The 26,993-nt window shown below is 47.7% G+C and overlaps 1 protein-coding gene across 5 annotated transcripts in view; it reads right to left on the reverse strand.

The window, feature by feature from the left end:
- The window catches only part of jmjd1cb (jumonji domain containing 1Cb), a 186,237-nt gene that overhangs the window by 14,646 nt on the left and 144,598 nt on the right, over positions 1–26,993 (reverse strand). For all 5 annotated transcript variants that reach the window (XM_031813082.1, XM_031813081.1, XM_031813080.1 and 2 more), the window contains 5 exons: positions 17,668–17,836; positions 15,473–15,563; positions 12,223–12,353; positions 6,948–7,070; positions 5,065–5,204 (listed from right to left, as the gene is read on the reverse strand). In XM_031813082.1, coding sequence (XP_031668942.1) covers positions 5,065–5,204; positions 6,948–7,070; positions 12,223–12,353; positions 15,473–15,563; positions 17,668–17,836 — 654 coding nt within the window. The remainder of the gene's footprint in view (positions 1–5,064; positions 5,205–6,947; positions 7,071–12,222; positions 12,354–15,472; positions 15,564–17,667; positions 17,837–26,993) is intronic.

The following is a 26,993-nucleotide window of genomic DNA, read 5'->3' on the forward strand; positions in this document are numbered from 1 at the left end:
GGACAGGACCAGGTCAGATTCAGGACAGGACCAGGTCAGATTCAGGGCAGGACCAGGTCAGAATCAGGACAGGACCAGGTCAGAATCAGGACCAGGTCAGAATCAGGACAGGACCAAGTCAGATTCAGGACAGGACCAGGTCAGATTCAGGGCAGGTCAGATTCAGGACAGCACCAGGTCAGATTCAGGACAGCACCAGGTCAGATTCCTGACAGCACCAGGTCAGAATCAGGGCAAGTCAGATTCGGGACAGGACCAGGTCAGATTCAGAACCAGGTCAGATTCAGGACAGCACCAAGACAGATTCAGGACAGGACCAGGTCAGGTTCAGGATAGGACCAGGTCAGATTCAGACAGGACCAGGTCAGAATCAGGACAGCACCAGGTCAGATTCAGGACGGCACCAGGTCAAAATCAGGACAGGACCAGGTCAGATTCAGGACAGGACCAGGTCAGATTCAGGACCGGACCAGGTCAGGTCAGGATAGGACCAGGTCAGGTTCAGGATAGGACCAGGTCAGAATCAGGACAGGACCAGGTCAGATTCAGGATAGGACCAGGTCAGATTCAGGTCAGATTCAGGACAGGACCAGGCCAGAATCAAGACAGCACCTGGTCAGATTCAGGACAGCACCTGGTCAGATTCAGGACAGCACCTGGTCAGATTCAGGACAGGACCAGGTCAGAATCAGGACAGGACCAGGTCAGAATCAGGACAGGACCAGGTCAGAATCAGGACAGGACCAGGTCAGAATCAGGACAGGACCAGGTCAGAATCGAGACAGGACCAGGTCAGATTCAGGACCAGGTCAGATTCAGACAGGACCAGGTCAGATCAGATTCAGGACAGCACCAGGTCAGATTCAGGACAGCACCTAGTCAGATTCAGGATAGGGCCAGGTCAGATTCAGGACAGCACCAGGTCAGATTCAGGACAGCACCAGGTCAGATTCAGGACAGCACCAGGTCAGATTCAGGACCAGGTCAGATTCAGGACCGCACCAGGTCAGATTCAGCACAGGACCAGGTCAGATTCAGGACAGCACCAGGTCAGATTCAGGACAGCACCAGGTCAGATTCAGCACAGGACCAGGTCAGATTCAGGACAGCACCAGGTCAGATTCAGGACAGGACCAGGTCAGATCAGATTCAGGATAGGGCCAGGTCAGATTCAGGACAGGACCAGGTCAGAATCAAGACAGCACCAGGTCAGATTCAGGACCAGGTCAGATTCAGGACCAGGTCAGATTCAGGACAGCACCAGGTCAGATTCAGCACAGGACCAGGTCAGATTCAGGACAGCACCAGGTCAGATTCAGGACAGCACCAGGTCAGATTCAGGACAGCAGCAGGTCAGATTCAGGACAGCAGCAGGTCAGATTCAGGACAGCAGCAGGTCAGATTCAGGACAGCAGCAGGTCAGATTCAGGACAGCACCAGGTCAGATTCAGGACAGCACCAGGTCAGATTCAGGACAGGACCAGGTCAGAACCAGGACAGGACCAGGTCAGATTCAGGACAGGACCAGGTCAGATTCAGGACCGCATCAGGTCAGATTCAGGACAGGACCAGGTCAGATTCAGGACAGCACCAGGTCAGATTCAGGACAGCACCAGGTCAGATTCAGGACCAGGTCAGATTAAGGACAGGATCAGGTCAGATTCAGGACAGCACCAGGTCAGATTCAGGACAGCACCAGGTCAGATTCAGGACAGCACCAGGTCAGATTCAGGACAGCACCAGGTCAGATTCAGCACAGCACCAGGTCAGATTCAGCACAGCACCAGGTCAGATTCAGCACAGCACCAGGTCAGATTCAGCACAGCACCAGGTCAGATTCAGGACAGCACCAGGTCAGATTCAGGACAGCACAAGGTCAGATTCAGGACAGCACAAGGTCAGATTCAGGACAGCACCAGGTCAGATTCAGGACAGGACCAGGTCAGAACCAGGACAGGGCCAGGTCAGATTCAGGACAGGGCCAGGTCAGATTCAGGACAGCACCAGGTCAGATTCAGGACAGCACCAGGTCAGATTCAGGACAGCACCAGGTCAGATTCAGGACAGCACCAGGTCAGATTCAGGACAGCACCAGGTCAGATTCAGGACAGCACCAGGTCAGATTCAGGACAGGACCAGGTCAGATTCAGGACAGGACCAGGTCAGATTCAGGACAGGACCAGGTCAGATTCAGGACAGGACCAGGTCAGATTCAGGACAGGACCAGGTCAGATTCAGGACAGTACCAGGTCAGATTCAGGACAGGACAAGGTCAGATTCAGGACGGCACCAGGTCAGATTCAGGACGGCACCAGGTCAGATTCAAGACGGCACCAGGTCAGATTCAGGACGGCACCAGGTCAGATTCAGGACGGTACCAGATCAGATTCAGGACAGGACAAGGTCAGATTCAGGACGGCACCAGGTCAGATTCAGGACGGCACCAGGTCAGATTCAGGACGGCACCAGGTCAGATTCAGAACGGCACCAGGTCAGATTCAGGACGGCACCAGGTCAGATTCAAGACGGCACCAGGTCAGATTCAGGACGGCACCAGGTCAGATTCAGGACATCAGTGACGTTACTCAGTAAACCAGACAGAGACAAGGCTGCAGGATGAGATACCCACCATCCACAGAACAGTACAACCACAACACACAGTTCAGTCAGCAATAAAGTGTCTCGTCAGTCAGGCTGGGCTGCTGTGTCCCGTAGTAAAACTCCTCCCTCTGAAGGACTAGAGTGGAGAGAGGGGAGGGGAGGGGAGGAGAGAGAGGGAGAGGGGAGGAGAGAGACGTGATGCTGGGCTGCTGTGTTCCATAGTAAAACAACTCCCTCTGAAAGACTAGAGTGGAGAGAGGAGGAGGGGAGGAGAGAGAGGGAGAGGAGGAGGGGAGGAGAGAGACGTGATGCTGGGCTGCTGTGTTCCATAGTAAAACAACTTCCTCTGACTAATGGGTTTTATAAGGGCATCCAGAGAGGAGAGAGAGGGAGAGGAGGAGGAGGAGGGGAGGAGAGAGACGTGATGCTGGGCTGCTGTGTCCCATAGTAAAACAACTCCCTCTGACTAATGGGTTTTATAAGGGCATCCAGAGAGGAGAGAGAGGGAGAGGAGGAGAAAGAGAGGAGAGAGAGGGAGAGGAGGAGAAAGAGAGGGAGAGGAGGAGGGGCGGAGAAAGAGGGAGAGGAGGGGGGGAGGAGAAAGAGGGAGAGGAGGGGGGGGGAGAAAGAGGGAGAGGAGGGGGGAGGAGAAAGAGGGAGAGGAGGGGGGAGGAGAAAGAGGGAGAGGAGGGGAGGAGGAGAAAGAGGGAGAGGAGGGGAGGAGGAGAAAGAGGGAGAGGAGGGGAGGAGGAGAAAGAGGGAGAGGAGGGGAGGAGAGAGAGGGAGAGGAGGAAAGAGAGGGAGGAGGAAAGAGATGGAGAGGAGGAAAGAGGGAGAGGAGGAGGGGAGGAGAGAGAGAGGAGGAGGAGAGCGAGAAGGAGGGGAGGAGAGAGACATGATGCTGGGCTGCTGTGTCCCATAGTAAAACAACTCCCTCAGACTGATGGGTTTTATCAGGGCATCTAGAGAGGAGGAGAGGGAGAGGAGGAGGGGAGGAGAGAGAGGAAAAGAGAGAGGGAGAGAGAACCAGAGAGAGAGAGAGACGTGATGCTTGTCATTCAGGCAAAAGAGTTCACACCAGAGAATTTTCAGGTGCATTTTGGCAAACTCCAAGCGGGCTGTCATGTGCCTTTTCCTGAAGAGTGGCTTCCGTCTGGCCACTCTACCATAAAGGCCTGATTGGTGGAGTGCTGCAGAGATGGTTGTCCTTCTGGAAGGTTCTCCCATCTCTACAGAGGAACTCTGGAGCTCTGTCAGAGTGACCATCGGGTTCTCGGTCACCTCCCTGACCAAGGCCTTTCTCCCATGATTACTCAGTTTGGCCGGGCAGCCAGCTCTAGGAAGAGTCTTGGTGGTTCCAAGGCCACTGTGTTCTTGGGACCTTCAATGCTGCAGAAATGTTTTGGTACACTTCCCCAGATCTGTGCCTCGACACAATCCTGTCTCGGCGCTCTACGGACAATTCCTTCCACCTCATGGCTTGGTTTTTGCTCTGACATGCATTGTGGGACTTTTTATAGACAGGTGTGTGGCTTTCCAAATCATGTCCAATCAATTGAATTTACCACAGGTGGACTCCAATCAAGTTGTAGAAACATCTCAAGGATGATCAATGGAAACAGGATGCACCTGAACTTAATTTGAAGTCTCATAGCAAAGGGTCTGAATGTTATGTAGATGGGGTATTTCTGCTAGATTTGCTTTATCATTGAGGGGTGATGTGTGTGGACTAATGAGGAAAAGGATTCATTTGGTCTGTTTTGTAGTGGGCCTGTGGCATGGAGGGATGTGGGGAACGTCAAGGGGTCTGAATACTTTCTGAATGCTCTGTATTTATGTTGATTTATTTTCCCCTTTGTACTTTAACTATTTGCACATCGTTACAACACTGTATATAGACATAATATGACATTTGAAATGTCTTTATTCTTTTGGAACTTCTGTGAGTGTAATGTTTACTGTTCATTTCACTTTTGTTGATTATCTATTTTACTTGCTTTGGCAATGTTATCATACGTTTCCCATGACAATAAAGCCACTTGAATATATATGTGAGTGTGACAGACAGCCAGTGAGCCAGCCAGAGAGCCAGCCAGACAGACAGCCAGAGGGCCAGCCAGAGAGACAGCCAGAGAGACAGAGAGCCAGCCAGAGGGCCAGACAGACAGAGAGCCAGACAGACAGAGAGCCAGCCAGAGGGCCAGACAGCCAGCCAGAGAGCCAAACAGCCAGCCAGACAGAGAGCCAGACAGACAGAGAGCCGACCAGAGAGACAGAGAGACAGCCAGAGGGCCAGACAGACAGCCAGAGAGACAGCCAGAGAGAAAGCCAGAGGGCCAGACAGACAGACACCCAGAGAGCCAGACAGAGGGCCAGACAGACAGAGAGCCAGCCAGAGTGCCAAACAGACAGACAGCCAGACAGAGGCCAGACAGACAGAGAACATATTAAAGTGAGACTAACCTTGTGCAGAAAGTCTTTAATTTTCTCCACATCTTTGCTAATGTAGATGTGCCACAAGGCTCCAGGTGTCTCGCTGGAATCCTTTAATCTCTTCTTCACGCTGTCGTCCAAGTCTTCCTCCTCCAGTCTCTTCAACACTCCTGCAACACAAACACAGTGGGAGTTGAAACACCACACATCTCAGAGTCTGCTGTACATTGACAACACAGAGAGGCGGGGCTCGCTGACACAAGCATCAACATCCCTTAAAAATGAATAGTGATGAGAGAGAGACTGAGCATAGAGGGTGTCTGTCTGTAATGAATAGTGATGAGGAGAGAGAGAGAGAGAGAGAGAGGGTCCCAGGTACAGGACAGGACCAGAAAGAGAGAGTCCCAGGACAGGACAAGAGAGAGAGAGTCCCAGGTACAGGACAAGACCAGAGAGCGAGAGTCCCAGGACAAGAGAGAGAGAGTCCCAGGTACAAAACAGGACCAGAGAGAGAGAGTCCCAGGACAGGACAAGAGAGAGAGTCCCAGGTACAGGACAGGACCAGAGAGAGAGAGTCCCAGGACAGGACAAGAGAGAGAGAGTCCCAGGTACAGGACAAGACCAGAGAGAGAGTCCCAGGTACAGGACAGGACCAGAGAGAGAGAGTCCCAGGACAGGACCAGAGAGAGAGAGTCCCAGGACAGGACCAGAAAGAGAGAGTCCCAGGACAGGACAAGAGAGAGAGAGTCCCAGGACAGGACCAGAAAGAGAGAGTCCCAGGACAGGACAAGAGAGAGAGAGTCCCAGGACAGGACCAGAAAGAGAGAGTCCCAGGACAGGACAAGAGAGAGAGTCCCAGGACAGGACCAGAGAGAGAGTCCCAGGTACAGGACAAGACCAGAGAGAGAGTCCCAGGTACAGGACAAGACCAGAGAGAGAGTCCTAGGTACAGGACAGGACCAGAGAGAGAGAGTCCCAGGACAGGACCATAGAGAGAGAGAGAGTCCCAGGTACAGGACAAGACCAGAGAGAGAGTCCCAGGTACAGGACAGGACCAGAGAGAGAGAGAGAGTCCCAGGACAGGACCAGAGAGAGAGAGTCCCAGGACAGGACAAGACCAGAGAGAGAGTCCCAGGTACAGGACAGGACCAGAGAGAGAGAGAGAGTCCAAGGACTCCAAACACTTCAGAGTGGAACAGGACTTCAGTAACCTCTGTCTCACCACTTCAGAGTGCAACAGGACTTCAGTAACCTCTGTCTCAACACTTCAGACTTCAGTAACCCCTGTCTCACCACTTCAGACTTCAGTAACCCCTGTCTCAACACTTCAGACTTCAGTAACCCCTGTCTCACCACTTCAGACTTCAGTAACCCCTGTCTCACCACTTCAGAGTGGAACAGGACTTCAGTAACCTCTGTCTCACCACTTCAGACTTCAGTAACCTCTGTCTCACCACTTCAGACTTCAGTAACCCCTGTCTCACCACTTCAGAGTGGACTATATAGAGTACACCCCAGTGTTGGTTATCTATTGACTATACAGAGCCCAGCCCAGTGTTGGTTATCTATTGACTATACAGAGCACAGCCCAGTGTTGGTTATCTATTGACTATACAGAGCACAGCCCAGTGTTGGTTATCTATTGACTATATAGAGCACAGCCCAGGGTTGGTTATCTATTGACTATATAGAGCACAGCCCAGGGTTGGTTATCTATTGACTATACAGAGCACAGCCCAGGGTTGGTTATCTATTGACTATATAGAGCACAGCCCATGGTTGGTTATCTATTGGCTATATAGAGCACAGCCCAAGGCTGGTTATCTATTGGCTATATAGAGCACAGCCCAGGGTTGGTTATCTATTGACTATATAGAGCACAGCCCAGGGTTCAGTGTTGGTTCGCTTCTTACCCGTCTTGGACAGGACTCCGTTCCCCTTGGCCACTCCTACGTACACCAGGACAGAGACGATGTCAGAGACCTCCCTGTGAAGGTTAGCTGTCCCAAAGTCCTGCTCCTGAGACGCTGCCACTCCTACAGGGAGAGAGGAGGAAGCTTCAGCATGTTGTTGATGTGTATTTAAGGCTTCCGGAGATAATCTGACCTCTATCAGTAGACATTGAACTCAGAATAAACTATGTCTTTCTTTCATTTTAATTCCAGCATTCATGTTCCATTTCTGCTTTGTTAGGTTTCAATGAAACACATATTGATGGTGTAGCATTGACAGAGACCTGAGACCTGAGGCCCGTTCACTGACAGAGACCTGAGACCTGAGGCCGGTTCACTGACAGAGACCTGAGACCCGTTCACTGACAGAGACCTGAGACCTGAGGCAGGTTCACTGACAGAGACCTGAGGCCTGTTCACTGACAGAGACCTGAGGCCTGTTCATTGACAGAGACCTGAGGCCTGAGGCCCGTTCACTGACAGTGACCTGAGGCCTGTTCACTGACAGTGACCTGAGGCCCGTTCACTGACAGCGACCTGAGGCCTGTTCACTGACAGTGACCTGAGGCCTGTTCACTGACAGTGACCTGAGGCCTGTTCACTGACAAGAGACCTGAGGCCTGTTCACTGACAGAGACCTGAGGCCTGTTCACTGACAGAGACCTGAGGCCTGTTCACTGACAGTGACCTGAGGCCTGTTCACTGACAGTGACCTGAGGCCTGTTCATTGACAGTGACCTGAGGCCCGTTCATTGACAGTGACCTGAGGCCCGTTCATTGACAGTGACCTGAGGCCCGTTCATTGACAGTGACCTGAGGCCTGTTCATTGACAGTGACCTGAGGCCGGTTCACTGACAGTGACCTGAGACCGGTTCACTGACAGTGACCTGAGACCTGAGGCCGGTTCACTGACAGTGACCTGAGGCCCGTTCATTGACAGTGACCTGAGGCCTGTTCACTGACAGTGACCTGAGGCCTGTTCACTGACAGTGACCTGAGGCCCGTTCACTGACAGCGACCTGAGGCCTGTTCACTGACAGTGACCTGAGGCCTGTTCACTGACAGTGACCTGAGGCCGGTTCACTGACAGAGACCTGAGGCCTGTTCATTGACAGTGACCTGAGGCCCGTTCACTGACAGAGACCTGAGACCTGTTCACTGACAGTGACCTGAGGCCTGTTCATTGACAGTGACCTGAGACCTGTTCACTGACAGTGACCTGAGGCCTGTTCACTGACAGTGACCTGAGGCCTGTTCACTGACAGTGACCTGAGGCCCGTTCACTGACAGCGACCTGAGGCCTGTTCACTGACAGTGACCTGAGGCCTGTTCACTGACAGTGACCTGAGGCCGGTTCACTGACAGAGACCTGAGGCCTGTTCACTGACAGAGACCTGAGGCCCGTTCACTGACAGAGACCTGAGACCTGTTCACTGACAGTGACCTGAGGCCTGTTCATTGACAGTGACCTGAGACCTGTTCACTGACAGAGACCTGAGGCCTGTTCACTGACAGAGACCTGAGGCCTGTTCACTGACAGTGACCTGAGGCCCATTCACTGACAGAGACCTGAGACCTGTTCACTGACAGTGACCTGAGGCCTGTTCATTGACAGTGACCTGAGACCTGTTCACTGACAGAGACCTGAGGCCTGTTCACTGACAAGAGACCTGAGGCCTGTTCACTGACAGAGACCTGAGGCCTGTTCACTGACAGAGACCTGAGGCCTGTTCACTGACAGAGACCTGAGGCCTGTTCACTGACAGTGACCTGAGGCCTGTTCACTGACAGTGACCTGAGGCCTGTTCATTGACAGTGACCTGAGGCCCGTTCATTGACAGTGACCTGAGGCCCGTTCATTGACAGTGACCTGAGGCCCGTTCATTGACAGTGACCTGAGGCCTGTTCATTGACAGTGACCTGAGGCCGGTTCACTGACAGTGACCTGAGACCGGTTCACTGACAGTGACCTGAGACCTGAGGCCGGTTCACTGACAGTGACCTGAGGCCCGTTCATTGACAGTGACCTGAGGCCTGTTCACTGACAGTGACCTGAGGCCTGTTCACTGACAGTGACCTGAGGCCCGTTCACTGACAGCGACCTGAGGCCTGTTCACTGACAGTGACCTGAGGCCTGTTCACTGACAGTGACCTGAGGCCGGTTCACTGACAGAGACCTGAGACCTGAGGCCTGTTCATTGACAGTGACCTGAGGCCTGTTCACTGACAGCGTCCTGAGGCCTGTTCACTGACAGTGACCTGAGGCCTGTTCACTGACAGTGACCTGAGGCCTGTTCACTGACAGCGTCCTGAGGCCTGTTCACTGACAGTGACCTGAGGCCTGTTCACTGACAGTGACCTGAGGCCGGTTCACTGACAGAGACCTGAGACCTGTTCACTGACAGTGACCTGAGGCCTGTTCATTGACAGTGACCTGAGGCCCGTTCACTGACAGAGACCTGAGACCTGTTCACTGACAGTGACCTGAGGCCTGTTCATTGACAGTGACCTGAGACCTGTTCACTGACAGAGACCTGAGGCCTGTTCACTGACAGTGACCTGAGGCCCGTTCATTGACAGTGACCTGAGGCCTGTTCATTGACAGTGACCTGAGGCCTGTTCATTGACAGTGACCTGAGGCCTGTTCACTGACAGTGACCTGAGACCTGAAGCCTGTTCATTGACAGTGACCTGAGACGTGAAGCCTGTTCATTGACAGTGACCTGAGACCTGAAGCCTGTTCATTGACAGTGACCTGAGGCCCGCTCATTAACAGTGACCTGAGGCCCGTTCATTGACAGTGACAGTGACCTGAGGCCCGTTCATTGACAGTGACCTGAGGCCCGTTCATTGACAGTGACAGTGACCTGAGGCCCGTTCATTGACATTGACCTGAGGCCTGTTCATTGACAGTGACCTGAGGCCCGTTCATTGACAGTGACCTGAGGCCCGTTCATTGACAGTGACCTGAGGCCCGTTCATTGACAGTGACCTGAGGCCCGTTCATTGACAGCGACCTGAGGCCCGTCCATTGACAGCGACCTGAGGCCCGTTCATTGACAGTGACCTGAGGCCCGTTCATTGACAGCGACCTGAGGCCCGTTCATTGACAGCGACCTGAGGCCCGTTCATTGACAGCGACCTGAGGCCCGTCCATTGACAGTGACCTGAGACCTGTTCACTGACAGAGACCTGAGGCCTGTTCACTGACAGTGACCTGAGGCCCGTTCATTGACAGTGACCTGAGGCCTGTTCATTGACAGTGACCTGAGGCCTGTTCATTGACAGTGACCTGAGGCCTGTTCACTGACAGTGACCTGAGACCTGAAGCCTGTTCATTGACAGTGACCTGAGACCTGAAGCCTGTTCATTGACAGTGACCTGAGACCTGAAGCCTGTTCATTGACAGTGACCTGAGGCCCGCTCATTAACAGTGACCTGAGGCCCGTTCATTGACAGTGACAGTGACCTGAGGCCCGTTCATTGACAGTGACCTGAGGCCCGTTCATTGACAGTGACAGTGACCTGAGGCCCGTTCATTGACAGTGACCTGAGGCCCGTTCATTGACAGTGACAGTGACCTGAGGCCCGTCCATTGACAGTGACCTGAGACCTGTTCACTGACAGAGACCTGAGGCCTGTTCACTGACAGTGACCTGAGGCCCGTTCATTGACAGTGACCTGAGGCCTGTTCATTGACAGTGACCTGAGGCCTGTTCATTGACAGTGACCTGAGGCCTGTTCACTGACAGTGACCTGAGACCTGAAGCCTGTTCATTGACAGTGACCTGAGACCTGAAGCCTGTTCATTGACAGTGACCTGAGACCTGAAGCCTGTTCATTGACAGTGACCTGAGGCCCGCTCATTAACAGTGACCTGAGGCCCGTTCATTGACAGTGACAGTGACCTGAGGCCCGTTCATTGACAGTGACCTGAGGCCCGTTCATTGACAGTGACAGTGACCTGAGGCCCGTTCATTGACAGCGACCTGAGGCCCGTTCATTGACAGCGACCTGAGGCCCGTCCATTGACAGCGACCCGTCCATTGACAGCGACCTGAGGCCCGTCCATTGACAGCGACCTGAGGCCCGTCCATTGACAGCGACCTGAGGCCCGTCCATTGACAGCGACCTGAGGCCCGTTCATTGACAGCGACCTGAGGCCCGTCCATTGACAGCGACCCGTCCATTGACAGCGACCTGAGGCCCGTCCATTGACAGCGACCTGAGGCCCGTCCATTGACAGCGACCTGAGGCCCGTCCATTGACAGCGACCTGAGGCCCGTCCATTGACAGCGACCTGAGGCCCGTCCATTGACAGCGACCTGAGGCCCGTCCATTGACAGCGACCTGAGGCCCGTTCATTGGCAGCGACCTGAGGCCCTTTCATTGACAGCGACCTGAGGCCCGTTCATTGACAGTGACCTGAGGCCCGTTCATTGACAGTGACAGTGACCTGAGGCCTGTTCATTGACAGTGACCTGAGGCCCGTCCATTGACAGCGACCTGAGGCCCGTCCATTGACAGCGACCTGAGGCCCGTCCATTGACAGCGACCTGAGGCCCGTCCATTGACAGCGACCTGAGGCCCGTTCATTGACAGCGACCTGAGGCCCGTTCATTGACAGTGACCTGAGGCCCGTTCATTGACAGTGACAGTGACCTGAGGCCCGTTCATTGACAGCGACCTGAGGCCCGTTCATTGACAGCGACCTGAGGCCCGTTCATTGACAGCGACCTGAGGCCCGTTCATTGACAGCGACCTGAGGCCGTTCATTGACAGCGACCTGAGGCCCGTTCACTGACAGTGACCTGAGGCCCGTTCACTGACAGTGACCTGAGGCCTGTTCACTGACAGTGACCTGAGACCTGAAGCCTGTTCATTGACAGTGACCTGAGGCCTGTTCATTGACAGTGACCTGAGGCCCGTTCACTGACAGTGACCTGAGGCCTGTTCACTGACAGTGACCTGAGACCTGAAGCCTGTTCATTGACAGTGACCTGAGGCCTGTTCATTGACAGCGACCTGAGGCCCGTTCATTGACAGTGACCTGAGGCTCGTTCACTGACAGTGACCTGAGGCCTGTTCATTGACAGTGACCTGAGGCCTGTTCATTGACAGTGACCTGAGGCCTGTTCACTGACAGTGACCTGAGGCCTGTTCATTGACAGTGACCTGAGGCCTGTTCATTGACAGTGACCTGAGGCCTGGTCGATGTTAAATGAACACTCGTACCATAAGCACAGCAGAGGCGTGGTCCGAGGTCTGGGCGTACGAAGAAGCTGGGTAGATGAGAGGCCAGGTTGAGGTTCCCTTCAGGGTCACAATACTCAGGCAGGGGCAGATTCCTCATCAGGTCATCATACCTAGACAAGACAAGACCAGACAGACGACACACAGGGACACAGAGAAAACAGCGAGAGAGAGCGTTATACAGCTGGATCTACTTGACCTACTAGACAGTGTTACATAGCTGGATCTACTGGATCTACTACATAGTGTTATATAGCTGGATCTACTAGACAGTGTTACATAGCTGGATCTACTGGATCTACTAGACAGTGTTATAAAGCTGGATCTACTAGACAGTGTTATATATGTGGATCTACTAGACAGTGTGATATAGCTGGATCTACTAGACAGTGTTATATAGCTGGATCTACTAGACAGTGTTATATAGCTGGATCTACTGGAGCTAATAGACAGTGTTATATAGCTGGATCTACTGGACAGTGTTATATAGCTGGATCTACTGGATCTACTAGACGGTGTTATATAGCTGGATCTACTAGATCTAATAGACAGTGTTATATAGCTGGACCTACTAGACAGTGTTATATAGCTGGACCTACTGGATCTACTAGACAGGGTTATATAGCTGGATCTACTAGACAGGGTTATATAGCTGGATCTACTAGACAGGGTTATATAGCTGGATCTACTAGACAGGGTTATATAGCTGGATCTACTAGACAGTGTTATATAGTTGGATCTACTGGATCTACTAGACAGTGTTAAATAGCTGGATCTACTAGACAGGGTTATATAGCTGGATCTACTAGACAGGGTTATATAGCTGGATCTACTAGACAGTGTTATATAGTTGGATCTACTGGATCTACTAGACAGTGTTAAATAGCTGGATCTACTGGACAGTGTTATATAGCTGGATCTAGTAGACAGTGTTATATAGCTGGATCTACTAGACAGTGTTATATAGCTGGATCTACTAGACAGTGTTATATAGCTGGATCTACTGGACAGTGTTATTTAGCTGGATCTACTAGACAGGGTTATATAGCTGGATCTACTGGATCTACTAGACAGTGTTATATAGCTGGATCTACTAGACATTGTTATATAGCTGGATCTACTGGATCTACTACACAGTGTTATATAGCTGATCTACTGGATCTACTAGACAGTGTTATATAGCTGGATCTACTAGACAGTGTTATATAGCTGGATCTACTGGATCTACTAGACAGTGTTATATAGCTGCATCTACTAGACAGGGTTATATAGCTGGACCTACTGGATCTACTAGACAGTGTTATATAGCTGGATCTACTAGACAGTGCTATATAGCTGGATCTACTGGATCTACTAGACAGTGTTATATAGCTGGAACTACTAGACAGGGTTATATAGCTGGATCTATTAGACATTGTTATATAGCTGGATCTACTGGATCTACTACACAGTGTTATATAGCTGGATCTACTAGACAGTGTTATATAGCTGGATCTACTAGACAGTGTTATATAGCTGGATCTACTAGATAGTGTTATATAGCTGGATCTACTAGACAGTGTTATATAGCTGGATCTACTAGACAGGGTTAGATAGGTAGATCTACTAGACAGTGTTATATAGCTGGGTCTACTAGATATTGTCATATAGCTGGATCTACTGGATCTACTAGACAGTGTTATATAGCTGGATCTACTAGACAGGGTTATATAGCTGGATCTACTGGATCTACTAGACATTGTTATGTAGCTGGATCTACTAGACAGTGTTATATAGCTGGATCTACTGGATCTATTAGACAGTGTTATATAGATGGATCTACTGGATCTATTAGACAGTGTTATATAGATGGATCTACTACAGTGTTATATAGCTGGATCAACTAGACAGTGTTATATAGCTGGATCTACTAGACAGTGTTATATAGCTGGATCTACTAGATAGTGTTATATAGCTGGATCTACTGGATATGCTAGACAGTGTTATATAGCTGGATCTACTAGACAGGGTTAGATAGCTAGATCTACTAGACAGGGTTAAATAGCTGGATCTACTAGATATTGTCATATAGCTGGATCTACTGGATCTACTAGACAGTGTTATATAGCTGGATCTACTGGATCTACTAGACTGTGTTATATAGCAGGATCTACTAGACAGTGTTATATAGCTGGATCTACTGGATCTACTAGATAGTGTTATATAGCTGGATCTACTGGATCTGCTAGACAGTGTTATATAGCTGGATCTACTAGACAGGGTTAGATAGCTAGATCTACTAGACAGGGTTAAATAGCTGGATCTACTAGATATTGTCATATAGCTGGATCTACTGGATCTACTAGACAGTGTTATATAGCTGCATCTACTAGACAGGGTTATATAGCTGGACCTACTGGATCTACTAGACAGTGTTATATAGCTGGATCTACTAGACAGTGCTATATAGCTGGATCTACTGGATCTACTAGACAGTGTTATATAGCTGGAACTACTAGACAGGGTTATATAGCTGGATCTATTAGACATTGTTATATAGCTGGATCTACTACACAGTGTTATATAGCTGGATCTACTAGACAGTGTTATATAGCTGGATCTACTAGACAGTGTTATATAGCTGGATCTACTAGACAGTGTTATATAGCTGGATCTACTAGACAGGGTTAGATAGGTAGATCTACTAGACAGTGTTATATAGCTGGATCTACTAGATATTGTCATATAGCTGGATCTACTGGATCTACTAGACATTGTTATGTAGCTGGATCTACTAGACAGTGTTATATAGCTGGATCTACTAGACAGTGTTATATAGATGGATCTACTGGATCTATTAGACAGTGTTATATAGATGGATCTACTACAGTGTTATATAGCTGGATCAACTAGACAGTGTTATATAGCTGGATCTACTAGACAGTGTTATATAGCTGGATCAACTAGACAGTGTTATATAGCTGGATCTACTAGACAGTGTTAAATAGCTGGATCTACTAGACAGTGTTATATAGCTGGATCTACTAGACAGTGTTATATAGATGGACCTACTAGACAGGGTTATATAGCTGGATCTACTAGACAGTGTTATATAGCTGGATCTACTAGATCTAATAGACAGTGTTATATTGCTGGATCTACTGGACCTACTGCCCAGACAAACCAGTAGACTGTGGAGAATCCCCATCATTATGACTGTGTGCTTGGCTATGATGAGTTGGCCTAGGCCTACCTGGAAGGCATCAGGGCCATGAACTCCTCTCCTGATGGCCAGTCCTTCAGCCTGTACACCACGGTGTCTCCGTCTTTAGACTTGGGTCTCTCTGAGAGTGGGGGCGGGAACACAGGCGACAACACAGGAGACTTCAGTAAGAGTATAGATAGGGAAAGATGCTTTCCTGTAAACATTGACATAATCAATGCATTGGTATTATAACTAATATACAACAACATACACTGCTTTCTTCAGGAAAATGTCAAGTCCAAGATGGACAAAGGGGGCGTTGTTGGGGCTGTGTTTTCTGGACCTAAGGAAGGCGTTTGATACTGTTAACCATCAGATTTTCATCACATAATTGTCCAAGTTAAACTTTCCCCCGATGCCTTGAGATGGATGAAATCATACCTTGAAGGCAGAACTCAGTGTGTCAGAGTGAGCAATGAGCTGTCGCCCACTCGTAGCTATGATGTGGGCGTCATCCCCACAGCATGATGCTGCCACCACCATGCTTCACCATATGGATGGTGCCATGTTTTCTCCAGACGTGACCCTTGGCATTCAGGCCAAGGATTTCAATGTTGGTTCCACCAGACCAGAGAATCTTGTTTGTCATGGTCTGAGAGTCCTTGAGATGCCTTTTTGCAAACTCCAAGCAGGCTGTCATGTGCTTTTTAATGAGGAGTGGCTTCCATCTGGCCACTCTACCATAAAGGCATGATTGGTGAAGTGCTGCAGAGATGGTTGTCCTTCTGGAAGCTTCTACCATCTCTACAGAGGAACTCTGCAGCTCTGTCAGAGTGACCATCGGGTTCTTGATCACCTCCCTGACCAAGGCCCTTCTCCCCCGATTGCTCAGTTTGGCCGGGCAGCCAGGTCTAGGGAGAGTCTTGGTGGTTCCAAACTTCTTCTATTTAAGAATGATGCCACTGTGTTCTTGGGGACCTTCAATGCTGCAGAATATTTTTTGGTACCCTACCCCAGATCTGTGCAATGTATGTCATCTTGTCTCGGACAATACCTTCGACCTCATGGCCTGGTTTTTGCTCAGACATGCACTGTCAACTGTGGGACCTTATATAGACAGGTGTGTGTGCCTTGCCAAATCATGTCCAATCAATTGAATTTACCACATGTACTGTGGTAAAAACATCAAGGATGATCAATGGAAACAAGATGCACCTGAGCTCAATTTCGAGTCACATAGCAAAGGGTCTGAATACTTACGTAAATAAGTTTATTTTTAATTTTTAATTAGCAACATTTTATAAAAACCTGTTTTCACTTTGTCATTATGGGGTATTGTGTACAGAATTTTTAATCCAGTTTAGAATAAATCTAACGTAACAAAATGTGTAAATGCACTGTATATCAAGAATGGTCCACTACCCAGAGGACATCAGGCCAACTTGACAACGGTAGGAAGCATTGGATTCAACATGGGCCAGCATCCCTGTGGAACACTTTCGACACCTTGTAGAGTCCATGCTCCGATGAATTGAGGCTGTTCTGAGGGCAAAAGGGGGTTCAACTCAATATTAGGAAGGTGATCCTAATGTTTGGTATACTCCGGGTAGACATTTGGTGTTTGGTATACTCCGGGTAGACACTTAGTGTTTGGTATACTCCGGGTAGACACTTAGTGTTTGGTATACTCCGGGTAGACACTTAGTGTACAAAACATTAAGAACACCTTAATAGAGTTGGACGGGAGCTCTTCATGTTTTGAATACTCAGTGTATATCATCAATATACTTAATTGCTAATAATATGAATACTCTATACTATCATTATCAATAACCTGATAAATGATGAAGACTACTCACTGGTGAGGTCCTGGATCAATAACCAGATAAGTGATGAAGGCTACTCACTGGTGAAGTCCTGGATCAATAACCTGATAAGTGATGAAGGCTACTCACTGGTGAGGTCCTGGATCAATAACCTGATAAGTGATGAAGACTACTCACTGGTGAGGTCCTGGATCAATAACCAGATAAGTGATGAAGACTACTCACTGGTGAGGTCCTGGATCAATAACCTGATAAGTGATGAAGGCTACTCACTGGTGAGGTCCTGGATCAATAACCTGATAAGTGATGAAGACTACTCACTGGTGAGGTCCTGGATCAATAACCAGATAAGTGATGAAGACTACTCACTGGTGAGGTCCTGGATCAATAACCTGATAAGTGATGAAGGCTACTCACTGGTGAGGTCCTCGAAGCCATCCCAGAACTCGTTGATTCCAGAGTTCGAGACAAGTCCATCTTTACAGTTCAGCAGGTCTCCCTGATGGTCAGCAAACTCCAGGTTGAAGCTGTCCGCCTTCCACAGAGCTGCATTCAGAGGCTTATGGAGCCCAGTCACCAGGACAGGCTGGAGAAGACAAGACAAGACAGTACAGTAGTTGTTGTTATAATGCTGAAATTGTCACACATCAGGATTACATTTTTTATAAAATGAGAAAAAAGAAGAAGCCAGCAGACTGCTCTTGCTACTATCACTGCTCTTTAACCTCTCTTGGGTAGTGATACTAGTAGTGATACTATCCAGAGTAGTGATACTAGCCAGGGCAGTGATACTATCCAGGGCAGTGATACCAGCCAGTATATACTAGCAGTATTTTCACATCCGGACGAAAAGCGTGGCCAAAGTAAACTGCCTGTTACTCAGGCCCAGAAGCTAGGATATGCATATAATTGGTAGATTTGGATAGAAAACACTCTAAAGTTTCTAAAACTGTTCAAATTATGTCTGTGAATATAACAGCACTGATATGGCAGGTGATACCCCGAAGACAAACCATCCCCCCCCCAAAAAAAAGTTCAGCTTAACACTGTTCTCAATGGCTGTCACTTTTATGATAAGGCGATATCCTCTCAGTTCGCAGTTCCTAGGGCTTCCACTAGATCTCAACAGTCTTTAGACAGAGTTTCAGGCTGTTTTTGGGAAAAATGAGCCAGAAATACTAGCTCTAGCCAGAGCAGTGATACTAGTAGTGATACTAGCCAGAGTAGTGATACTAGCCAGAGCAGTGATACTAGCAGTGATACTAGCCAGAGTAGTGATACTATCCAGGGCAGTGATACTAGTAGTGATACTAGCCAGAGTAGTGATACTAGTAGTGATACTATCCAGAGTAGTGATACTAGTAGTGATACTATCCAGAGTAGTGATACTAGCCAGAGTAGTGATACTATCCAGGGCAGTGATACTATCCAGGGCAGTGATACTATCCAGAGTAGTGATACTAGCCAGAGCAGTGATACTAGTAGTGATACTAGCCAGAGTAGTGATACTATCCAGGGCAGTGATACTATCCAGGGCAGTGATACTATCCAGGGCAGTGATACTATCCAGAGTAGTGATACTAGTAGTGATACTAGCCAGAGTAGTGATACTATCCAGAGTAGTGATACTATCCAGAGTAGTGATACTAGCCAGAGTAGTGATACTAGCCAGAGTAGTGATACTAGTAGTGATACTAGCCAGAGTAGTGATACTAGCAGTGATACTAGCCAGAGTAGTGATACTAGCAGTGATACTAGCCAGAGTAGTGATACTAGCAGTGATACTAGCCAGAGTAGTGATACTATCCAGGGTAGTGATACTATCCAGGGCAGTGATACTATCCAGAGTAGTGATACTAGTAGTGATACTATCCAGAGCAGTGATACTAGCCAGAGTAGTGATACTAGCCAGAGTAGTGATACTAGCCAGAGTAGTGATACTAGCCAGAGCAGTGATACTAGCCAGAGCAGTGATACTAGCCAGGGCAGTGATACTATCCAGGGCAGTGATACTATCCAGGGCAGTGATACCAGCCAGTATATACTAGCAGTATTTTCACATCCGGACGAAAAGCGTGGCCAAAGTAAACTGCCTGTTACTCAGGCCCAGAAGCTAGGATATGCATATAATTGGTAGATTTGGATAGAAAACACTCTAAAGTTTCTAAAACTGTTCAAATTATGTCTGTGAATATAACAGCACTGATATGGCAGGTGATACCCCGAAGACAAACCACCCCCCCCCCAAAAAAAAGTTCAGCTTAACACTGTTCTCAATGGCTGTCACTTTTATGATAAGGCGATATCCTCTCAGTTCGCAGTTCCTAGGGCTTCCAATAGATCTCAACAGTCTTTAGACAGAGTTTCAGGCTGTTTTGGGGAAAAATGAGCCAGAAATACTAGCTCTAGCCAGAGCAGTGATACTAGTAGTGATACTAGCCAGAGTAGTGATACTATCCAGGGCAGTGATACTATCCAGAGCAGTGATACTAGTAGTGATACTAGCCAGAGTAGTGCTACTAGTAGTGATACTAGCCAGAGTAGTGATACTATCCAGGGCAGTGATACTATCCAGAGTAGTGATACTAGTAGTGATACTAGCCAGAGTAGTGATACTATCCAGGGCAGTGATACTATCCAGGGCAGTGATACTATCCAGAGTAGTGATACTAGCAGTGATACTAGCCAGAGCAGTGATACTAGTAGTGATACTAGCCAGAGCAGTGATACTATCCAGGGCAGTGATACTATCCAGGGCAGTGATACTATCCAGGGCAGTGATACTAGCAGTGATACTAGCCAGAGTAGTGATACTATCCAGGGCAGTGATACTATCCAGGGCAGTGATACTATCCAGAGTAGTGATACTAGTAGTGATACTAGCCAGAGTAGTGATACTATCCAGAGTAGTGATACTATCCAGAGCAGTGATACTAGCCAGAGTAGTGATACTAGCCAGAGTAGTGATACTAGCCAGAGTAGTGATACTAGCCAGAGCAGTGATACTATCCAGAGCAGTGATACTATCCAGAGCAGTGAAACTATCCAGAGCAGTGAAACTATCCAGAGTAGTGATACTATCAGAGTAGTGATACTATCAGAGTAGTGATACTATCCAGAGCAGTGATACTATCAGAGCAGTGATACTATCCAGAGTAGTGATACTATCAGAGTAGTGATACTAGCCAGAGCAGTGATACTAGCAGTGATACTAGCCAGAGTAGTGATACTATCCAGGGCAGTGATACTATCCAGGGCAGTGATACTATCCAGAGTAGTGATACTATCCAGAGTAGTGATACTATCCAGAGCAATGATACTATCCAGAGCAGTGATACTATCAGAGCAGTCATACTAGCCAGAGTAGTGATACTATCCAGAGCAGTGATACTAGCCAGAGTAGTGATACTATCAGAGTAGTGATACTATCCAGAGCAGTGATACTAGTAGTTATACTAGCCAGAGTAGTGATACTATCCAGGGCAGTGATACTATCCAGGGCAGTGATACTATCCAGGGCAGTGATACTAGCCAGAGCAGTGATACTAGCCAGAGTAGTGATACTATCAGAGCAGTGATACTAGCAGTGATACTATCCAGGGCAGTGATACTATCCAAAGTAGTGATACTAGCCAGAGTAGTGATACTAGCCAGAGTAGTCATACTAGCCAGAGTAGTGATACTATCCAGAGCAGTGATACTATCAGAGCAGTGATACTATCCAGAGTAGTGATACTATCAGAGTAGTGATACTAGCCAGAGCAGTGATACTAGCAGTCATACTAGCCAGAGTAGTGATACTATCCAGAGCAGTGATACTAGCCAGAGTAGTGATACTATCAGAGTAGTGATACTATCCAGAGCAGTGATACTAGTAGTTATACTAGCCAGAGTAGTGATACTATCCAGGGCAGTGATACTATCCAGGGCAGTGATACTAGCCAGAGCAGTGATACTAGCCAGAGTAGTGATACTATCAGAGCAGTGATACTAGCAGTGATACTATCCAGGGCAGTGATACTATCCAAAGTAGTGATACTAGCCAGAGTAGTGATACTAGCCAGAGTAGTGATACTAGCCAGGGCAGTGATACTATCCAGGGCAGTGATACTAGCCAGAGCAGTGATACTAGCCAGAGTAGTGATACTATCAGAGCAGTGATACTAGCAGTGATACTAGCCAGAGTAGTGATACTAGCCAGAGTAGTCATACTAGCCAGAGTAGTGATACTATCCAGAGCAGTGATACTATCCAGAGTAGTGATACTATCCAAAGTAGTGATACTAGCCAGAGTAGTGATACTAGCCAGAGTAGTGATACTAGCCAGAGTAGTGATACTAGCCAGAGCAGTGCTACTAGCCAGAGCAGTGCTACTAGCCAGAGTAGTGATACTAGTAGTGATACTATCCAGAGTAGTGATACTATCCAGAGCAGTGATACTATCCAGAGCAGTGATACTATCCAGAGCAGTGATACTATCCAGAGTAGTGATACTAGCCAGAGTAGTGATACTAGCCAGAGTAGTGATACTAGTAGTGATACTAGCCAGAGTAGTGATACTAGCAGTGATACTAGCCAGAGTAGTGATACTAACAGTGATACTAGCCAGAGTAGTGATACTAGCAGTGATACTAGCCAGAGTAGTGATACTATCCAGGGTAGTGATACTATCCAGGGCAGTGATACTATCCAGAGTAGTGATACTAGTAGTGATACTATCCAGAGTAGTGATACTATCCAGAGTAGTGATACTATCCAGAGTAGTGATACTATCAGAGTAGTGATACTATCCAGAGCAGTGATACTATCCAGAGCAGTGATACTATCCAGAGCAGTGATACTATCCAGAGCAGTGATACTATCCAGAGCAGTGATACTATCCAGAGTAGTGATACTATCAGAGTAGTGATACTAGCCAGAGCAGTGATACTAGCAGTGATACTAGCCAGAGTAGTGATACTATCCAGGGCAGTGATACTATCCAGGGCAGTGATACTATCCAGAGTAGTGATACTATCCAGAGCAGTGATACTATCCAGAGCAATGATACTATCCAGAGCAGTGATACTATCAGAGCAGTGATACTATCAGAGCAGTCATACTAGCCAGAGTAGTGATACTATCCAGAGCAGTGATACTAGCCAGAGTAGTGATACTATCAGAGTAGTGATACTATCCAGAGCAGTGATACTAGTAGTTATACTAGCCAGAGTAGTGATACTATCCAGGGCAGTGATACTATCCAGGGCAGTGATACTAGCCAGAGCAGTGATACTAGCCAGAGTAGTGATACTATCAGAGCAGTGATACTAGCAGTGATACTATCCAGGGCAGTGATACTATCCAAAGTAGTGATACTAGCCAGAGTAGTGATACTAGCCAGAGTAGTGATACTAGCCAGAGTAGTGATACTATCCAGGGCAGTGATACTATCCAGGGCAGTGATACTATCCAGGGCAGTGATACTAGCCAGAGCAGTGATACTAGCCAGAGTAGTGATACTATCAGAGCAGTGATACTAGCAGTGATACTAGCCAGAGTAGTGATACTAGCCAGAGTAGTGATACTAGCCAGAGCAGTCATACTAGCCAGAGTAGTGATACTATCCAGAGCAGTGATACTATCCAGAGTAGTGATACTATCCAGAGTAGTGATACTATCCAGAGTAGTGATACTATCCAAAGTAGTGATACTAGCCAGAGTAGTGATACTAGCCAGAGTAGTGATACTATCCAGGGCAGTGATACTATCAAGAGCAGTGATACTAGCCAGAGCAGTGATACTAGCCAGAGTAGTGATACTAGCCAGAGTAGTGATACTAGCCAGAGCAGTGATACTAGCCAGAGTAGTGATACTAGCCAGAGTAGTGATACTAGCCAGAGCAGTGATACTATCCAGAGCAGTGATACTAGTAGTGATACTAGCCAGAGTAGTGATACTAGTAGTGATACTAGCCAGAGTAGTGATACTATCCAGGGCAGTGATACTATCCAGAGTAGTGATACTAGTAGTGATACTAGCCAGAGTAGTGATACTATCCAGGGCAGTGATACTATCCAGGGCAGTGATACTATCCAGAGTAGTGATACTAGCAGTGATACTAGCCAGAGCAGTGATACTAGTAGTGATACTAGCCAGAGCAGTGATACTAGCCAGAGCAGTGATACTATCCAGGGCAGTGATACTATCCAGGGCAGTGATACTATCCAGGGCAGTGATACTAGCAGTGATACTAGCCAGAGTAGTGATACTATCCAGGGCAGTGATACTATCCAGGGCAGTGATACTATCCAGAGTAGTGATACTAGTAGTGATACTAGCCAGAGTAGTGATACTATCCAGAGTAGTGATACTATCCAGAGCAGTGATACTAGCCAGAGTAGTGATACTAGCCAGAGTAGTGATACTAGCCAGAGTAGTGATACTAGCCAGAGCAGTGATACTATCCAGAGCAGTGATACTATCCAGAGCAGTGAAACTATCCAGAGCAGTGAAACTATCCAGAGTAGTGATACTATCAGAGTAGTGATACTATCAGAGTAGTGATACTATCCAGAGCAGTGATACTATCAGAGCAGTGATACTATCCAGAGTAGTGATACTATCAGAGTAGTGATACTAGCCAGAGCAGTGATACTAGCAGTGATACTAGCCAGAGTAGTGATACTATCCAGGGCAGTGATACTATCCAGAGTAGTGATACTATCCAGAGTAGTGATACTATCCAGAGTAGTGATACTATCCAGAGCAATGATACTATCCAGAGCAGTGATACTATCAGAGCAGTCATACTAGCCAGAGTAGTGATACTATCCAGAGCAGTGATACTAGCCAGAGTAGTGATACTATCAGAGTAGTGATACTATCCAGAGCAGTGATACTAGTAGTTATACTAGCCAGAGTAGTGATACTATCCAGGGCAGTGATACTATCCAGGGCAGTGATACTATCCAGGGCAGTGATACTAGCCAGAGCAGTGATACTAGCCAGAGTAGTGATACTATCAGAGCAGTGATACTAGCAGTGATACTATCCAGGGCAGTGATACTATCCAAAGTAGTGATACTAGCCAGAGTAGTGATACTAGCCAGAGTAGTCATACTAGCCAGAGTAGTGATACTATCCAGAGCAGTGATACTATCAGAGCAGTGATACTATCCAGAGTAGTGATACTATCAGAGTAGTGATACTAGCCAGAGCAGTGATACTAGCAGTCATACTAGCCAGAGTAGTGATACTATCCAGAGCAGTGATACTAGCCAGAGTAGTGATACTATCAGAGTAGTGATACTATCCAGAGCAGTGATACTAGTAGTTATACTAGCCAGAGTAGTGATACTATCCAGGGCAGTGATACTATCCAGGGCAGTGATACTAGCCAGAGCAGTGATACTAGCCAGAGTAGTGATACTATCAGAGCAGTGATACTAGCAGTGATACTATCCAGGGCAGTGATACTATCCAAAGTAGTGATACTAGCCAGAGTAGTGATACTAGCCAGAGTAGTGATACTAGCCAGGGCAGTGATACTATCCAGGGCAGTGATACTAGCCAGAGCAGTGATACTAGCCAGAGTAGTGATACTATCAGAGCAGTGATACTAGCAGTGATACTAGCCAGAGTAGTGATACTAGCCAGAGTAGTCATACTAGCCAGAGTAGTGATACTATCCAGAGCAGTGATACTATCCAGAGTAGTGATACTATCCAAAGTAGTGATACTAGCCAGAGTAGTGATACTAGCCAGAGTAGTGATACTAGCCAGAGTAGTGATACTAGCCAGAGCAGTGCTACTAGCCAGAGCAGTGCTACTAGCCAGAGTAGTGATACTAGTAGTGATACTATCCAGAGTAGTGATACTATCCAGAGCAGTGATACTATCCAGAGCAGTGATACTATCCAGAGCAGTGATACTATCCAGAGTAGTGATACTAGCCAGAGTAGTGATACTAGCCAGAGTAGTGATACTAGTAGTGATACTAGCCAGAGTAGTGATACTAGCAGTGATACTAGCCAGAGTAGTGATACTAACAGTGATACTAGCCAGAGTAGTGATACTAGCAGTGATACTAGCCAGAGTAGTGATACTATCCAGGGTAGTGATACTATCCAGGGCAGTGATACTATCCAGAGTAGTGATACTAGTAGTGATACTATCCAGAGTAGTGATACTATCCAGAGTAGTGATACTATCCAGAGTAGTGATACTATCAGAGTAGTGATACTATCCAGAGCAGTGATACTATCCAGAGCAGTGATACTATCCAGAGCAGTGATACTATCCAGAGCAGTGATACTATCCAGAGCAGTGATACTATCCAGAGTAGTGATACTATCAGAGTAGTGATACTAGCCAGAGCAGTGATACTAGCAGTGATACTAGCCAGAGTAGTGATACTATCCAGGGCAGTGATACTATCCAGGGCAGTGATACTATCCAGAGTAGTGATACTATCCAGAGCAGTGATACTATCCAGAGCAATGATACTATCCAGAGCAGTGATACTATCAGAGCAGTGATACTATCAGAGCAGTCATACTAGCCAGAGTAGTGATACTATCCAGAGCAGTGATACTAGCCAGAGTAGTGATACTATCAGAGTAGTGATACTATCCAGAGCAGTGATACTAGTAGTTATACTAGCCAGAGTAGTGATACTATCCAGGGCAGTGATACTATCCAGGGCAGTGATACTAGCCAGAGCAGTGATACTAGCCAGAGTAGTGATACTATCAGAGCAGTGATACTAGCAGTGATACTATCCAGGGCAGTGATACTATCCAAAGTAGTGATACTAGCCAGAGTAGTGATACTAGCCAGAGTAGTGATACTAGCCAGAGTAGTGATACTATCCAGGGCAGTGATACTATCCAGGGCAGTGATACTATCCAGGGCAGTGATACTAGCCAGAGCAGTGATACTAGCCAGAGTAGTGATACTATCAGAGCAGTGATACTAGCAGTGATACTAGCCAGAGTAGTGATACTAGCCAGAGTAGTGATACTAGCCAGAGCAGTCATACTAGCCAGAGTAGTGATACTATCCAGAGCAGTGATACTATCCAGAGTAGTGATACTATCCAGAGTAGTGATACTATCCAGAGTAGTGATACTATCCAAAGTAGTGATACTAGCCAGAGTAGTGATACTAGCCAGAGTAGTGATACTATCCAGGGCAGTGATACTATCAAGAGCAGTGATACTAGCCAGAGCAGTGATACTAGCCAGAGTAGTGATACTAGCCAGAGTAGTGATACTAGCCAGAGCAGTGATACTAGCCAGAGTAGTGATACTAGCCAGAGTAGTGATACTAGCCAGAGCAGTGATACTAGCCAGAGTAGTGATACTAGCCAGCAGTGATACTATCCAGAGCAGTGATACTAGCCAGCAGTGATACTAGCCAGAGCAGTGATACTAGCCAGCAGTGATACTATCCAGAGCAGTGATACTATCCAGAGTAGTGATACTATCCAGAGCAGTGATAATATCAGAGCAGTCATAGTAGCCAGAGTAGTGATACTATCCAGAGCAGTGATACTATCCAGAGTAGTGATACTAGCCAGAGCAGTGATACTAGTAGTTATACTAGCCAGAGTAGTGATACTAGTAGTTATACTAGCCAGAGTAGTGATACTAGCCAGAGCAGTGATACTAGCCAGAGTAGTGATACTATCAGAGCAGTGATACTAGCAGTGATACTATCCAGGGCAGTGATACTATCCAGAGTAGTGATACTATCCAGAG

Source organism: Oncorhynchus kisutch, unplaced genomic scaffold, assembly GCF_002021735.2.
Source record: "Oncorhynchus kisutch isolate 150728-3 unplaced genomic scaffold, Okis_V2 Okis04b-Okis11a_hom, whole genome shotgun sequence".
In the NCBI taxonomy this organism is placed as follows: domain Eukaryota; kingdom Metazoa; phylum Chordata; class Actinopteri; order Salmoniformes; family Salmonidae; genus Oncorhynchus; species Oncorhynchus kisutch.